Source organism: Salmo salar, chromosome ssa01 (assembly GCF_905237065.1).
Source record: "Salmo salar chromosome ssa01, Ssal_v3.1, whole genome shotgun sequence".
NCBI classification, from domain to species: Eukaryota; Metazoa; Chordata; class Actinopteri; order Salmoniformes; family Salmonidae; genus Salmo; species Salmo salar.
In genome coordinates, this window is record NC_059442.1 from 142,939,588 (window position 1) to 142,956,893 (window position 17,306).

At 42.2% G+C, this 17,306-nt stretch overlaps 1 protein-coding gene across 5 annotated transcripts in view; it reads right to left on the reverse strand.

The window, feature by feature from the left end:
• The window catches only part of LOC106566671 (tight junction protein ZO-2), a 38,125-nt gene that overhangs the window by 16,318 nt on the left and 4,501 nt on the right, over window positions 1-17,306 (reverse strand). Inside the window, exons 1-5 of one of the 5 annotated variants that reach the window (XM_045691442.1) lie at window positions 13,298-13,562; window positions 11,915-12,053; window positions 7,924-10,166; window positions 4,620-4,673; window positions 63-187 (exon numbers count right to left, since the gene is read on the reverse strand). In XM_045691442.1, the coding sequence (XP_045547398.1) occupies window positions 63-187; window positions 4,620-4,673; window positions 7,924-7,983 (239 nt within the window). In that variant the 5' untranslated portion in view covers window positions 7,984-10,166; window positions 11,915-12,053; window positions 13,298-13,562. Of the gene's footprint in view, window positions 1-62; window positions 188-4,619; window positions 4,674-7,923; window positions 10,167-11,914; window positions 12,054-13,297; window positions 13,565-16,618; window positions 16,912-17,306 lie in introns of those variants that run through there. The other 4 variants (XM_045691440.1, XM_014134939.2, XM_014134930.2 and 1 more) reach the window with 4 other exon arrangements.

The window sequence follows — 17,306 nt, forward strand, 5'->3', positions numbered from 1 at the left end:
GTAGATTCAAAATGACTGAACACATGATGCATCATTATGATTGATTGACAGGAGGTACGTACAATAGCAGGCCATCGGCGGGCCCTCCCTGAAGCACGTCAGACACTACTATGGACATCTCCCCGTTTTCCTCGTTGGGGTTGTCCCGCCCACCGGACACTGCAATACCAAAACCCATCTTGGGGTCCTGCAGTGGAGAGGACATGTATTAGAGATGTGTTTGTATGGGTGTTTTGATTAGATTTTTGTTCATGCAAGCGCCTGTTTCCTAGTCGGTTCAGGTTATATTCACTCACACTAATTATTTTAAGTACGTCTAAGTTTACTTTGTGTGTGTGTACCCTTCTGTCCCTGTCCTTGTTGTCTGAGTGGTGTACCTGCCCCTGCGCTGCCCAGATGAGATTGGAGCAAAGATTTGATGGTCCTCTAGGACTCCACCCCACCCCCCTCACTCTCCCATCTGTACAATTCTTTTTTTTTCTTCTGAGAATTGCTCCACTCCAATGTCTTTCAACACCAGATAGAGAGAGAGAGACAGGGACAATGGAGGCAATGGATTGTTAGAGAGCGAGTGATATGGTAAGCTAAAGAAAGAGGACAAGAGGAAGGGTAAATTGGAAAGAGGAGCGTGAGAGAAACTGGGACTAAGGAGATGTAGAAGGACGGATGAAGAAAGAGAGTCTAGAAAGCGCATATGACATCTGGCCTTGGAAGGGTCAGTGATATGGTGGTGAACAAAATCTATTTGTTAAAAGCAGCTTCATAGCCAGAGCATAGAGTGAGGCTATGAGACAATGAGTGTGAGCTCCACACGATTAACAGTGCTGGGCAGATGTGCTGCATGCATGGAATGTGTGCTGTAGATGGATGAACATGTTCTAGATCAGTGGTTTCCAAACTTCTTATAGTCCCGTACCCCTTTAAACATTCAACCTCCAGCTGCGTACCCCCTCTAGCACCAGGGGCAGCGTTCTCTCAAATGTTTTTTTGCCATCATTGTAAGCCTGCCACACACACGATACATTTATTAAACATAAGAATGAGTGTGAGTTTTCCCACAAGCCAGGTTGTGAGTGACAAAGAACTCTTATAGGACATGGGTACAAATCTTACATATAACATTTTACATATAAAACCTTATTTGTTCATCAAAATTGTGAACAACTCACCACAGGTTTATGAGAAGGATGTGCTTGAAAGGATGCACATAACTCTGCAATGTTGGGTTGTATTGGAGAGAGTCTCAGTCTTAAATCATTATCCACAGTCTGTGCCTGTATTTCATTTTCATGCTAGTGAGGGCCGAGAATCCACTCTCACATAGGTACGTGGTTGCAAAGGGCATCAGTGTCTTAACAACGCATTTTTTTGCCAAGGCAGGATACTCTGAGCGCAGCCTAATCCAGAAATCTGGCAGTGGCTTCTGATTAAATTACATTTTCACAGAACCGCTTCTTGCAATTTCAATGAGGCTCTTGTTCAGATATCGGTAAGTGGACTGGAGGCAGGGCATGAAAGGGATAATGAATCCAGTTGTTTGGGTCATCCGTTTCAGGAAAGTACCTGCTTAATTACGTACCCAACTCACTCAGGTGGTTTGCTATATCACATTTGACATTGTCCGTAAGCTTGAGTTCATTTGCACACAAAAAAAATCATACAATGATGGAAAGACCTGTGTGTTTTCCTTGTTAATGCAGACAGAGAAGAGCTCCAACTTCTTCATCATAGCCTCAAATTTGTCCCACACATTGAATATAGTTGCAGAGAGTCCCTGTAATCCTAGATTCAGATCATTCAGGTGAGAAAAAAACCTTCACCCAAATAGGCCAGTCGTGTGAGAAACTCATCATGCAAGTGGTCAGGCAAGTGAAGATTATGATCAGTAAATAACTTTAAGCTCGTCTCTCAATTTAAAAAATGTGTCAATACTTTGCCCCTTGATAAACAGCGCACTTCTGTATGTTGTAAAAGCGTTACATGGTCGCTGCCCATATCATTGCATAGTGCAGAAAATACACAAGAGTTCAGGGGCCTTGCTTTAACAAAGTTAACCATTTTCACTGGATTGTCCAAAACGTCTTTCAAGCTGTCAGGCATTCCCTTGGAGCAAGAGCCTCTCGATGGATGCTGCAGTGTACTCAAGTGGCGTCGGGAGCAACTGCTTGCATGCCAGTTACCACTCCACTATGTCTCCCTGGCATGGCTTTTGTGCCATCAGTGCAGATACATTTAAATTTTTTACATTACATTTTAGTCATTTAGCAGACGCTCTTATCCAGAGCGACTTACAGTAGTGAATGCATAGATTTCATACATTTTTTTCTCCGTACTGGTCCCCTGTGGGAATCGAACCCACAACCCTGGCGTTGCAAACACCATGCTCTACCAACTGAGCCACACGAGACACGATATCAAAACATCTTGACCACTAAAAGTCCATTTGATGTCACAAAGCTGTCCAGTACTTTAAAAATATCCTCTCATGATGTCCTGGTTTTCAGAAGAGGATGTGTTTCTTAGTTAAACCCCCATAAATGTAAACGGACATATACCAGGAGCTGTGCCACATCTGTTGACTCATCCAGCTGTAAATGCATAGAATTCACTGGCTTGTATGCAAAGCAGTAATTGTTTCAAAACATCTCCTGCCATGTCACTGATGCATCGTGAAACAGTGTTGTTTGATGAAGATATTGTCTGTATAGTTTTTTGGCGTTTTCCCCCAGCATTGTACCAGCTATATCTGCGGCAGCAGGAAGAATTACGTCCTCCACAATAGTATGGGGCCTGCCTGTCCTAGCCACTCGGTAGCTCACCATATAAGATGCTTCTAGCCCCTTCTTATTAATGGTATCTGTTGCTTTTATAGGTCTTACTACTCGAAAGTCTTAATTCTCGCTCCAAAAACTCCTGCAGCTTATTTTTCAAATTGGTATGTTTTGTTTCTAAAATGTCTGTGCAAGAGTGAAGGTTTCATCGAGTTGTGAGACTTTTGCACATATAACACACTGTGGCTGAGGAAAGGCACTACTCCCAATATAAGAAGACCCCAAATCAATGTAGTTCTCATCATATTTGCGCTTCTTCGATGGTCCAACGGCCCTGTCTGTTGTTCGGTGCTCTTCAGCTGCATCAGATTCACAACTGTCAGTGTCCATGCTAGCTGGGCTAACAACAAATGTAGAATTACTGATGCTAGCATTGGATGTGCTCGTGGAAGCAGAACAACTTGTGTCGTCGACAGGTGCAGGTGTAGTACTGCTGGTAGTAGCAGCTGGTAGTAGCAGTACTACCAGTAGAGCTGGTATATGTCTCTATGGACGCGGGCTTTACTTTTTTTTAACCCTTTGTTCATTTTCGAGCAAACGGAATGAGCAGCAGCTACGTTTGGCTACATACGGACCGTTTGTGGAATATTCGCGAGAGAGTAACACCGTACCTAAACCGGCCGCACGTGCGCCAATTGATTTTGTCCCCCCACACCAAATGCGTTCACGACATGCAGGTTGAAATTTCAAAACAAATTCTGAACCAATTATATTAATTTGAGGACAGGTCAAAAAGTATTAAATATTTATGGCAATTTAGCTAGCTGGCTTGCAGTTGCTAGCTAATTTATCCTATTTAGCTAGCTTGCTGTTTCTAGCTAATTTGTCCTGGGATATAAACATTGAGTTGTTATTTTACCTGAAATGCACAAGGTACTCTACTCCGACAATTAATCCACACATAAAACGGTCAACCGAATCATTTCTAGTTCTCTCCTCCTTCCAAGCCTTTTCTTCTTTGGACCTTCATGGCGATTGGCATTGAACTTTCATAGTTATCACGACGACCGACCCAACTCAGTTCATCTTTCAATCACCCACGTGGGTATACCAACGAGGAGATGGCACGTGGGTATCTGCTTCTATAAACCAATGAGGAGATGGGAGAGGCAGGACTTGCACCGCGTTCAGGGTCACAAATAGAACTGACTTCTATATTAGCGCTTGGCAAAGCAGACGCTTGTTGGCGCGCAAGCAGTGTAGGTGCAATAATTGAATAACACGCATGTTTACATTTATTTTGCAACGCTTGCGCACGCGACTCGAGAGGTGTGGGAGACATTTAACAGTTAATATGATTGGATGTTAATTATTTGACTAGGCTACCTGTATTTGACATTGTGTTGCGATTTTGCTGAACACTAGATGGTTTCATTTTGGCAGTGTAACGAGGCTACTCAGGCGAGAAAACCTCACCCAAATGTATAGCCCCGTTGGAAAATATAAATGGACTGTTTGAAAATGTGAAGATTTAAAAAATAAAAATGTTTGTGGCGTACCCTCGACGGCACTGTACGTACCACTGGGGGTTGATAGCATAGCACATGTTCTGAAAGAAACAGAGCTTAAAAGGATCCACAGTATATTGCATTGTAATCTGGTGTTGTAGCTGTAGATGGCAATTATAATTAATATCTGGTTTGGTTATAACCCTACAAGAAGGGTAATGTTATGCACTGAAATGTGATATGGTTGGAGTAAAGGATGTTATGGTTGCAGTAACGGCAAGCAATATATTGTATTCTGTAGTAATCCAGTGTGGTGTGTGTATTGCAAAGCTAGACTCACCCTCTGCAGTGTCACAGTATACTGCTCCCACATGGTTTCCTCCATGACTGGGCTCTATGGGAGAAGGGCACATTCCACAATGAGGGTTAGAACAGGATATATTAACCATTTGTTTCTCATTTCAACAAGACATACAGTGTCAGATTAATCTTTAATGACCATGCCAATAGAATACATCAAAACATCTTACTCCAAATCTCATATAGCCAACAACACAAAGGTTAACAGTACTATACCTGGCACAAACAAACTCTTATGTTTCCAACACATGCTCTCTGAGCACATAGTACAGTACACACCAACCCATCACTTTGCCTGGCTAACCAGACTCCTTTCTCCCGCCAAACGCTACGCCCACGGAAGAGTTCCTTCTCCATAATGAGTCTAGATTGGAGTACCTCCCCGACCCGTCACAGAATGTGAACACATTAGGGGCCGTCCGATTTGTCCAGAAAGCCAGAGCCAGAACACACGTGGGTAAAGTGGCAGTTTGAAAATGTGTCATTGACTTTGATACTTGGTTAGAGATGATCCTATCACTGATTATTTTTGTACAAGGCCCCCCCGTAGCACAAACAACTTCAATGATGGCAGTCTCTGACTAAAATATGTAGCGAACGACAGAGCAGCGGAAGAATTTAGCGTGAGTTGTCAGTCTACTAACCAGCATCACACATGGACTACTGATTCCACACACCCTCAGCCTTACAACACAGAACCCATACCACCAGTTGAAAACAGAAAACTCTACCAAAATAACCACTGACACATTTACCAACTTCACTCACTGAAACTACTACACACATCATGAAACACTTGTCCCAACTGCCTGTCTACCTGCTTACCTTTCCACCCAAAGACCACCTGTCTTAACTATCTAGAGCCAAGCTGGAGTCACTCACAAGCCCCTTGAGGATGGGGGTGGCCTTGTAGGTGTGGATCCATTTCCTGTGCAGGTGAAGGACAGTCTTCATGGTTCCTCCTCTGCGCCTCTACCTCCACTGATGCGCTGCTCTGGCTGCTACGACTCTACCTCCTCCATTTCTACAGCAGCACCAGCGGTAACTGCAACACCCTGTTTTGGTCTGCCTGCCTAGCTTTGACGTAAGCTGGATTCTGCTGGCCTACATTCAGCGCAAATCCCACCATCCACAGACTGTGTAAACACAATCGCACACGACCATGCTGATGATTAAAATACACACACAAAATAACGCACTGACCTAATCGCACACACACATACAAATAAGTATGCAGTTGTGTGTGTGTGTGTATGCATTTAACCCAAATACTCACACATACAGAAAATCAAACGCTTTAACCACATACTTAAAAAAAAACACACATGGGGGCACACACAGCCAATCTGAGAGCGCAGGTCTTAAGAAGTACTTTTTTTTTTTTACTTAAGTGGAGCCGAATCCCTGTGCTGCTGACATCTCCAGCCCAGGCTTTTAGAAATGGGGGCATCACTCTGGCTGACAGAGGGGACAGATCATAATCCACTTTTAGAAGTTTGGACTGACAGGACAGATAAGGAGTGGTCAGGGAGTGTATTCATTAGTGCACACTAGCAAACTGTAGCAAAACGTTGTGCAACAGAAAACCTTTTGCCGCAAAAATGAATGTTTCTTATTGGGAAAGTACAGGCTAGTGCTTTGTGTTTGGTTCCTAGTGAATAAACCCCTGGACTATTGCTATGACTCAATATAGAATGAGCATATATTGACACACAGTTGTTCTACAGACTAGTAGAACTACATTGTAAATCACTTGTGATTAAGTGTGAGGAATCAGGATATTGCCACACACGTGATGGAGGATATTGCAAAATCCACCATGATAAAAAAAAAGAGATTAGAAAGTTGGAATCTGTGTGGATAGCAGTTAGCAGACCAGAGCGTGGGAGTCTGGGGGTCTGTAGAGTGTATACCTCCAAGCAGAGACATGGAATGTTGGGCAGCGCAACAGTGCGTTCTCAAATATCTGAAGTAGCCAGCATTATGGAAAAAGTATCCAGCTTGTGGATCAGCGAGGGAACATTTTACAGGACAGGAGCTCACCTATAATACCAACATTTACCACACACATATTTCATCTCCCACAGTACAGCTTCTTAAAACCACTCATAACAATTTCTTCCCTTCATTTGCCTGACCATCTGGCGGTGAGAGTGGTGCTACACCCTAGTGGTAGGACAGTGGTATTGAGTATGTAGGCACAGAGAGAATCAAGTGCGTATAGTCTGCTTGCTCCTACTGTACGTCTGTCTCTCCTGAACAGTGATGAGAACAGGGAACAGGCAAGCCCAGTGGCACAGTGAGTCAAATTGCGTTTTTCTGCTGTGTGATGTCATTTAGTTCACTGGCAGGTCCGGTGGCTGAGTCTTGGCTTCCTGTGAGTATTACGCGAGAACACAGTTTCTCTGATGAGATTGAGCATTTCTACATTGAAATGGCTGAAATAACACTGAGCTAACCTCATGGGATGTGGCTTAGAAGAACAGATCCTTTAAGTGCATGCAGCGCTCTCAATCATAAACACACAGACACACACACTGCAAAGACAGCACAAGCAAGGCAACCAACCATACTAAAAGAAACTAATCTACACACATGACAGCTAGAACTCCGGCAATGAAAATCTATAGTTCCCATTATGGCAGAGAAGTAATGTGGTTTTATCTGAAGGGTAGCCATCCTAGCCATCAGTCTAATCCACTCTAGATTGTTTTGTTGTAGTACGCCCTCTACTTGCAGTACAGCCACATTACATGGAGTGACTACGCACTGTCTATTAAATACACTGGAACATTAAAAAAGGATCATAACTACACTGTACATCACCTCAGGGTAGGTAACTTCTACCAACAGCAATCCATTAAAACCACTAGTAGGATTTTTTTTGGGGGGGGGATAATGACTCCCAAATATTGCCACACTTGCTCAGACGCAATCGTGAATGAATTATTACTGAATTATAACTTTGACTGCCCATTGTGCAATGACTTCAAACACCATATTAAGTAATATCTTCACTTCTTACGGAATATCACAACGTGGCTTGCAAAAGTTGACAGGCACAGCCTTTCAATGGTTGCTACGAGTGAACTCATTCCTTCGTGATACTATGTAACGTTAGCAGCAGCAGGTGGAAACATTCCAGTAAGGGTCCCGTGACAGACTTGAAACTTTGTAAAACATTTGTGCTCTAGTGTGTGTCAGCGAAATTAACATTGCAACAAGATAATTAAACAATATGGAATAATTTCTAAATGGACCTTAGAATCGTTAGTTTTACTTACTTTGAAATAATGTGTCTCATATCTACTAAGACTGAAGAGTCTCCCTCCATTTACGGGCATTATGCACTTTCAAACCGGAGACCACTTTTCTTGTGATTCAAACAAAGGAAATTAGGCAACGACCATTGTTAATAGTAACATGCAAAGTAACATGCATCCAATATATTTTTTAAAATGCCCCCATGTTTTTTTAAATAATCAGTAAAACAACCCAGCAAATTGAGTCAGTTAGAGAGCCCCTGAAAGGGACGACAGTATTAGGATGTACCAATTCAAGATGGGGTAACCTAAGTGGTCTCGATATTTTCATCTCGACAAATATGTAGAGGAATTGCAGTCCATTGCTACAACAAAAAAATCAAATAACTGATAGAAATGCTCAAAATGTACATTTTACCTTTACAAAAAAAATATAAAACACGCATTCATTTTTGCTTGGAATGCTGTAAATTTTCGGGCAAAATGGATCCTTCCAGATTACTTAAAGCAACCACATTCACATAGAATTATGAGGTATAGATCTGTCATTATAGAAAGCAAGTCAAGAAGTGGTATCTCTTCTATGTGTGCATGTTTCACATGCTTAAGTTTCGTTTTTTACTTTCAGTTTTGTACACAAGCTTCAAACAGCTGAAAATACAATATTTGTTGTTATGGAAAAGTCATTTCACAATGGTTTAGATGCTACAATGATGCTTTACACCAGGGGTACTCAACTACTATTTCAGAAGGTCCAGTGACAAATGTCCTTGGTGGCAAATGTCCTGATGGATATTGTCCTTTATTGGCGCTGTGGTACAGCATAGTAATAAACAGGTCTGTACATTAAATTAGACTAAGAATTTGAATTACAACTCATTTCGATTGTAAACATGCTGAAGAACAAAAGTGGTTGCATAATTATCTATGCAAACACCTTTGCTTGAAGGTAAACTAAAAGATGAGCTCATGGAAAAGATCAAACAGATCCCACTACAGAATGCACCATGCATTTAACTCTGAATGGCCTCAAGTTGTTAAGTTATATCTTCAGCTAATATTTCAGTTTTCCTCATTGCTGTGGAATCTGACAGTGGGATCAGTTTCATCTTTTCCATGAGCTCATCTTTTAGTTTACCTTCAAGCAAGGTGTCAGCAACTTCACACATGCATTCTTTTACCATCTCAGCATCTGAAAAAGTTTTTTTCCCCCAAAACCCAAGCTATCCTCAGTGAACACTCCATTGCACGTTGTTGGGCTGCCAGGGAATTGACAAGGACTTTGGTGTGGGATTTGAGTAAGTTAATCTTGTTTTTTCTCACCTCTGTGTTCAGGGGACACATCTGATCGAATTTACTATGCCTGGTGTGATAATGGCACTTAACATTGACACTTTTCACAAGAGCTACAGACACATTGGTTTTGTGCTAGTTGCAGGGAGAATGAATGAATACTGTTCCGTCCACTCGTCTTTGAATACATGGTTTAACTTTATTTTTTATTTAACAAGCCATATTAAACAAAGATACTGGTAACAAAGCTCCTTCTGTCATATTTACAGTTGAACTGCGGTAAAATCTGCTTCTTTCTGCCTGCTTGTCCCAAGGTTCTGCAAAGGATATTTGAATTAATGTGATTGTGTAAGACGTGGCCTCTTGTATTTGCACATAACCACGCGATCGGATTAGTAGGCACTAGTAGAGGTGAGCGTTGCTTCAATAGAGAGAGAGAGAGTGAGAGGTTGCCGAGTTTAAGAGGCCGCTGCGCCGGTAGATTTTTTAAAAGCTGTCAAAAAAAGAATGTATTGACTTTTATATAACAAAATGCAATATGTTGTCCCATCCGGATTGACTGTTCTCTGGGTCTGGACTCGGACCGCCAGTTGAGTTTGGCTGCACTACACTATACTTGCTTGTTTTGTCACAACCTGAAATTAGGTGAACTATTCAAATTTTAGCAACCAGGAAATGGCGGAGCGATTTCTGCATAGCGCACACACGCAGGCACGCACACACAACCGGCCAAAAGTTTTGGAACACCTAATCATTCCAGCGTTTCTTTATTTTTCCTATTTTCTACATTGTAGGATAATAGTGAAGACATCAAAACTATGAAATAACACATATTGAATCATGTAGTAACCAAAAAAAAGTGTTAAACAAATCAAAATATACTTGAGATTCTTCAAAGTAGCCACCCTTTGCCTTGATGACAGCTTTGCACACTCTTGGCATTCTCTAAACCAGCTTCATGAGGTAGTCACCTGGAAAGCATTTCAATTTACAGGTCAGTCAATCCAGAAAATTAAGAACTGAACATTTCTTCAAGTACAGTCGCAAAAATCATCAGGCGCTATGAGGACCGCCACAGGAAAGGAAGACCTAGGATTTACATTAGTTCATTAGAGTTACCAGCCTCAGAAATTTCAGGCCAAACAAATGCATCACAGAGTTCAGACACGTCAGGCCTTCATGGTCGAATTGCTGCAAAGAAAACACTACTAAAAAGACAGCAATAAGAAGAAGAGACTTGCTTGTGGCTAGAAACACACGCAATGGACATTAGACCAGAGGAAATTTGTCCTTTAGTCTAGAGTTCAAATTGGAGATTTTTGGTTCCAACCGCCGTGTCTCTGTGAGACGCAGTGTGGGTGAATGGATGATCTCCGCGTGTGTGGGAAACCATGGAGAAGGTGTTATGGTGTGGGGGTGCTTTGCTGGTGACACTGTGATTTAGTTAGAATTCAAGGCACACTTAACCAGCACGGCTACCACAGCATTCTGCAGCAATACGCCATACGATCTGGTTTGGGCTTAGTGGGTCTATCATTTGTTTTTCAACAGGACAATGAGCCAACACACATTCCAGGCTGTGTAAGGGATATTTTACCAAGACGTAAGCTTTTCTCCTTTGCCAAGATAATCCATCCACCTGACAGGTGTGGCATATATCAAGAAGCTGATTAAACAGCATGATCGTTACACAGGTGCACCTTGTGTGTGCTGGGGACAATAAAAGGCCGCTACAAAATGTGCAGTTTGTCACACACCACAATGCCACAGATGTCTCAAGTTGAGGGAGCTAGCAATTGGCATGTTGACTGCAGGAAAGTCCACCAAAGCTGTTGCCAGAGAATTTTGTTAATTTCTCTACCATAAGCTGCCTCCAACTTCTATTTTAGAGAATTTTGCAGTACATCCAACCGGCTTAACAATCACAGACCACGTGTAACCACGCCAGCCCAGAACCTCCACATCCGGCTTTTGTCTGATGAGAGGTGGGAGGGATGCTGAGGAGTATTTCTGTCTATAATAATGCCCTTTTGTGGTGAAAAACTCATTCCGATTGGCTGGGCCTGGCTCCCCAGTTGGTGCACCTGTGTAATGATCATGTTGTTTAATCAGCTTCTTGATATGTCACACCTGTCAGGTGGATGGATTATCTTGGCAAAGGAGAAATGCTCACTAATAGGGATGTAAACAAATTTGCGCACAAAATTTGAGAGAAATAAGCTTTTTGTGTGTATGGAAAATCTCTGGGAGATATATTTCAGCTCATGAAACATGGGACCAACACTTTACATGTTACGTTTATATTTTTGTTCAGCGTAGCACAACAATACGTGTTGTGATGGTTGGCCTGAATCTCTCACTCGGAGTTCTCTTTGAACCGCTTCTATGGATGAGTCCTGTCTTCCTGGTTAAATTTGCATTGGGGGAGGGGAGAGAACCAGCAACTTCCAAATAGGGCAATGGGACAAAGGCCTTGGATACATACACTTTGTGAATGGGGAACATGAATACCTGAAGGAAGACCTAAGGAAATAGATAACCATCAGAGCTTTTCCAACTGACTTAAAACATAAACAGGAAATCCAGAATGGTTTTGCCTAAAGACTAGATCACACGGCACCATATAAATCATACGTCCAACCACACATGCTCACAGTGTTAGGGCAGAATAGGATGGGTAAAGAACACATGTACAAAGTAAGCAGAAAGGATGAGGTACCCTCAGAATAGCAGAGTAGCTGCGTGCAGAGAGTCGACGGAGACACAGGTACTGGGCTTCCTTGGTCCAGTAGAACCTATCCCAGGAGCAGCTGGACCTGAACAGGTCAGTGTTGGACTGGTCAGTACTGGGTGTGTCCCTGTTGGGAGAGACAGCAGGGCTTTAGATGACCATTACTCAACATTAGGAATAGAGTTCAACTTTGTATAAAGAATTGTTATTGGTAACCTATGTAAAATCTCAGGTGAAAAGAGTAGAAACTGTATGAAATGAATTTCATTCCACATTAGAGAATTAAAACACTGACGGGCCATTGAAGTGAAACATTAAAAGAGTGAAAGGTATTGGTTCAAACACCAATCCGTAACAAAACAAAGCCTTGCCCTGGTCACAACCATACAAACACACACATGTAAAGGCACAGTCTGATGCACAGGCATGCGCACACACAAACTTAAGGCCTCAATGCAGCTGTAATCTGTTTGCGCTTGAGCCAAACATTTACTCCGCAGCCATTTGACCTCATGTCAGAATAGTACTAAATAAAGTGATTGACCTTGTCGTGATCTTTGACCAAATGCTCAGCTTGTGTTGTTTGACTTTTCCTTTCCAATGAACTCCCCAATCCCCTACCCTAGCCGTATTATAGCTGAGCAGGGAAGCGATAGACAAGCTTCTGTCAGCATGAGACCCACACAATTAGGACATCTCCAAACTTAGATCACATTCATGTCCAAAATGGAATTCATGTACCTTGGGAGAATTACTAAGAGCAATGTTGTGTATACTGAATAATTGATCCACAACGTCAACCTCACAGTGAGTGAGGGGGGGTCACATAAATATACACACAAACAAAAAACCTTCCTTGACAACTTAGTAACCGCTTGAGTGGCAATACACTGCAAATTTTATTTGCAACAATAAATACAGTAGCAGCCATGGACTAAAGAATGGTTCCACAGTGGATCTGATAATGGATCCAGTGAGTGACTGTATGCTGGATTGGTCCAGCTAAGGAGAGCCATGCTACTCACAGAAGGATCTCTGCTACATTCATTAATCTGCTGTGCTCCAATAGCAGAGTCACAATCAAAATGCGGCATCTATGACCTGAGCAGTAACTAATGGCAACAGACATGCTCATGCTGTAGCATGTAGGCTAGTACCATCTGGTGAGCAAAGCAGAAACATATATTCCAAATCATGGTTGTGATTCACCCAGCGATATTGGCAACATTTTGAATACTTGTGCAAAAGATTCAAATATTGAAGAGGTACAGTAGATGCTTGTACTTGAATACACCAAAAGCTACATACAGACAGTAGACAAACATTCATTTTATGCATACAAGCTCATATTTACACCTCTGCTTAACTCACCCTGGGGGTCTCCATAGTTTCCTCCCAGGTGGTAGGAGCTCTCGTTTGTTGAGGGGGACAATCCCCATGGCCGCCTGCATGATGGTAATGAACTTCTTAAACTTCATATTTGAGCCCTCGGCTGTTTCTCCACTTACAACTGCATTACATACACCCCATGCTACTCACAACGGCTCCACTAACATCTCACTTCCCTCCGCAATATTCTGAAAGGAAGCCCTGACTTCTAACCCTCTCTGCCACCACTGTGCTCACTGCCATCATACACACTACACTGAACCCACTGAGCCCTGCCCACTTGCTACTAGGTTCGCAATCACGAGCCCTGTGTCCCCTACCGTCGGCTCTGACAGATGGTTTTTCCCCTCAGAGAAACGAAATGGACAACAGTCATGCTACTGGCGGTGGGCAGGCCCAGAGGGGATGACAGCGCGTCACTGTTACATAACTCTGGAGATCTCTAAACATTACACTAATGAAAACACTGCTGCTGCCGCCGGGATAATTGTGGTACGAAGCCCTGACAGATCATGTATGTACACCGCCCCATTTTCCCAAAATCCCTATGTAGGTTTAGTCCCCATTAAAACCCAGAGCCCCCCCATCATCATCTCACACACTAAACTTTCCATCATCACACCATACCCTCTCCCATCCCCAAAACTATTCTCCATCTAGCAGACCATTCACTTCTTTATTCACTTCAACATTCACATTCCCTGTCACCCACTGACAGCATGCAGCCATGTCCCGTGAGGGGGGAAATAAAGAAATAAATGCAGCTGGAGAGCTGCCAGCCAATACAAACCTCTGGATAGGAATTATATCCCAGCAGTTTGCATGTCTGGATTACTGCTCTCTATATGTCTGGACCATGAGAGCAGGAGATTTCACTGCGAAAGAGCAGGGCACAGAAATCCCTTGGCACTCTAAGGGCCCCAAACCAGCAGCAAGCCCATAAGTAACAGACTATTTATACCCAGTTAGGTAACAAAAACACTACAGAATGGAATAACTTTAATGGCTATGCATTGTGCATCATCCAGGCAGCAGGCACTGCCTAAAGGGCATACAGGACAAAGAGCATGTAGGATCCTTCCACTGTGCTGACTGATGACTAGGATTCTAATCTAAAACCCTCACTACCTCACAGAACATCTTAATAAACAAGGCATGGTCCCATAGAATCAAAAACTTTATAGTAATCTCATCAAATACATTTCTAGTATTAATCCATGTAGTCGGTGGCACATGCGCACAAGTGTCTCACTTCTCTCTTGCTGAGCATGGATGTCAGCAGAACAAAAGCATTAATCCTGTGGCCTCGTTCAGTCTTTTACTGTAAATCTCACCAGCTGGACCCGTGTCATGGCACATTACTACACACACACTAACCCCTCCACCATGCTGTCCCAAATATCACAATATGTCTTCTACATGATGTAATCACTGAATTCAGCATTAAACTGGTTTAAGATAAGCCTTTATTGACATCTGAAAAGCAGTGACACCACAACAGGGGGAATGAGAATATGTTTTACATCAAATAACATTTCCCTCAAATCAAAACAGCTCATCTCCTAAGCTGCAAAGTGATGCAATTTGACCAGCGCATTGTGATTCAAAGTCTCTTGTGGTGATGAGTGTTTGGGTTGCTACATTTATTTATACTAGTTAACGTTTTAGTCACATTCTATTCTGCATGTTCCAAAAAATAACAATGAGATGAATGAACATCAGAAGCCAGCAAAGTACCCAAACCACCCTCAATATAAAAAAGATCACTTGGATCAGGAGGACAGGTAGGCCTACCTGTTTGGACCCCAGGAAGAGTAGCGGCTGCCTTGGAAGCAGCTAATGGGGAACATAATAAAATACCCACATCCGAATGCCTACCACAAGCGTGAGTGCCACATGCTCAGATAAGCGAAAAGGATAAAAGATGCTTGGTTATCTGTACTTTACTATTTATATTTTTGACTACTTTTACTTCACTACATTCCTAAAGAAAATATTGTACTTTTTACTCCATACATTTTCCATGACACCCAAAAGTACTCGTTACATTTTGAATGCTTAGCAGGACAGGAAAAGTCAAATTCACACTCTTATCAAGAGAACATCACTGGTCATCCCTACTGCCTCTGATCTGACAGACTCACTAAACACAAATGCTTAGTTTGTAAATAATCTCCTAGTGTTGGAGTGTCGCCTGGCTATCCGTAAATTTTCAAAACCAGAAAAGGAATTAAGTATATTTTAGCAATTAAATATACTTAGGTATCATAAGTAAACAAAAAAAAGTAAACCAAATAATTTTACTCAAGTAGTATTTTACTGGCTGACTTTCACTTGAGTCATTTTCTATTAACATATCTATACTTTTACTCAAGTATGACAATTGGATACTTTTTCCACTACTGGTGGTGGTTTCTAAAATCGGTAGCCAGTCTGTTTGCAAGTTGTTTTATGTCATGTTTTGATTGTCTTTATGGCTTTACGTAAGCAGTCTGTTTTATTGCGACCCTGTCTCTCACCAATTACCACTTGTAGAATTATTGTTGTATTTTTCTCGCTCGGCTTTCACTTGATTATGCATTGTCCCTATGGAATGCACACAGTATGCCAGACGGAGAGCCATGTCACTCACAAATAAATGTATTGAACTTGTTTGATTTCCTACTAAGCTCAATACATTTTTGAATACTGTTGAATTACGTTTAAATATCTGGATTCCATGATTACGTCCTCTTTTGCCGCAACGCAGATTTTCTAGGACCCTACTCCAATGCGGGTGTGGTTCTTTTTTTTAATTAAAAAAAAAAATCTAAATATCAAATCGTTTCTGGGTAACAATTAAGTGCCTTAATGTGATTATTTTAAATTAAAATGTTCAAAAATAGCTTCTTAGCAAAGACCAATTTCTCAAGCAAGAACTGACTGTTTGGTAGGACTGTTTGGGAATGGTCTGAGTGGGGAGGGGAAAACTGAACACTAGCTGTTATTGGCAGGTTTGGAAATACTGCATCTTTCTTATTGGTCTATTAACAAATTTAGCAGGCAGGCCAAAATTAAATCCCACCAAAACAGCTCTTCCATTAAAAGGGCATCATCATACATTTCACAATATTATTTCAACCTCAGTGTGGAAATACACTGAACAAAAATATAAGACCCAGCACGCAACAATGTCAAACGTTTTACTGACGTATGGTTCATAGAAGGAAATCAGTCAATTGAAATAAATTCATCAAGCCCTAATCTCTGGATTTCACATGACTGGGAATACAGATATGCACCTGTTGGTCAGAGATACTGTACCTTAAAAGTAGGGGCATGGATCAGAAAACCACTCAGTATCTGGTGTGACCACCATTTGCCTAATGCAGCGCGATGCAGCTCCTTCATATAGAGTTGATCAGGCTGTTGATTGTGGTCTGTGGAATGTTGTCTCACTCCTCTTCAATGTCTGTGCAAAGTTGCTGGATATTGGCAGAAATACACTGGCATACACGTTGTTCCAGAGCATTCCAAACGTGCTCTATGGGTGACATGTCTAGTGAGTATGCAGGCCATGGAAGAACTGGGACATTTTCTGCTTCCAGGAATTGTGTACAGAGCCTTGTGACATGGGGCCGTGCATTATCATGCTGAAACATGAGGTGATGGCGGCAGATGAATGCCATGACAATGTGCATCAGGATCTCGTCATGGTATCTCTGTGCATTCAAATTGCCATTTATGAAATGCAATTGTTTTCTTTGTCCATAGCTTATGCCTGCCCATACCCCACCTCCACAATGGGGCACTCTTGTTCACAACGTTGACATCACCCAGACGACACCATACACGCTGTCTGCCATCTTCCCGGTTTCATCCGTGAAGAGCACACTTCTCCAGCATGCCAGTGACCATCGAAGGGAGCATTTGCCTACTGAAGTCAGTTCCGACGCCAAAACTGCAGTCAGGTCAAGAGCCTGGTGAGGATGACGAGCACGCAGGTGAGCTT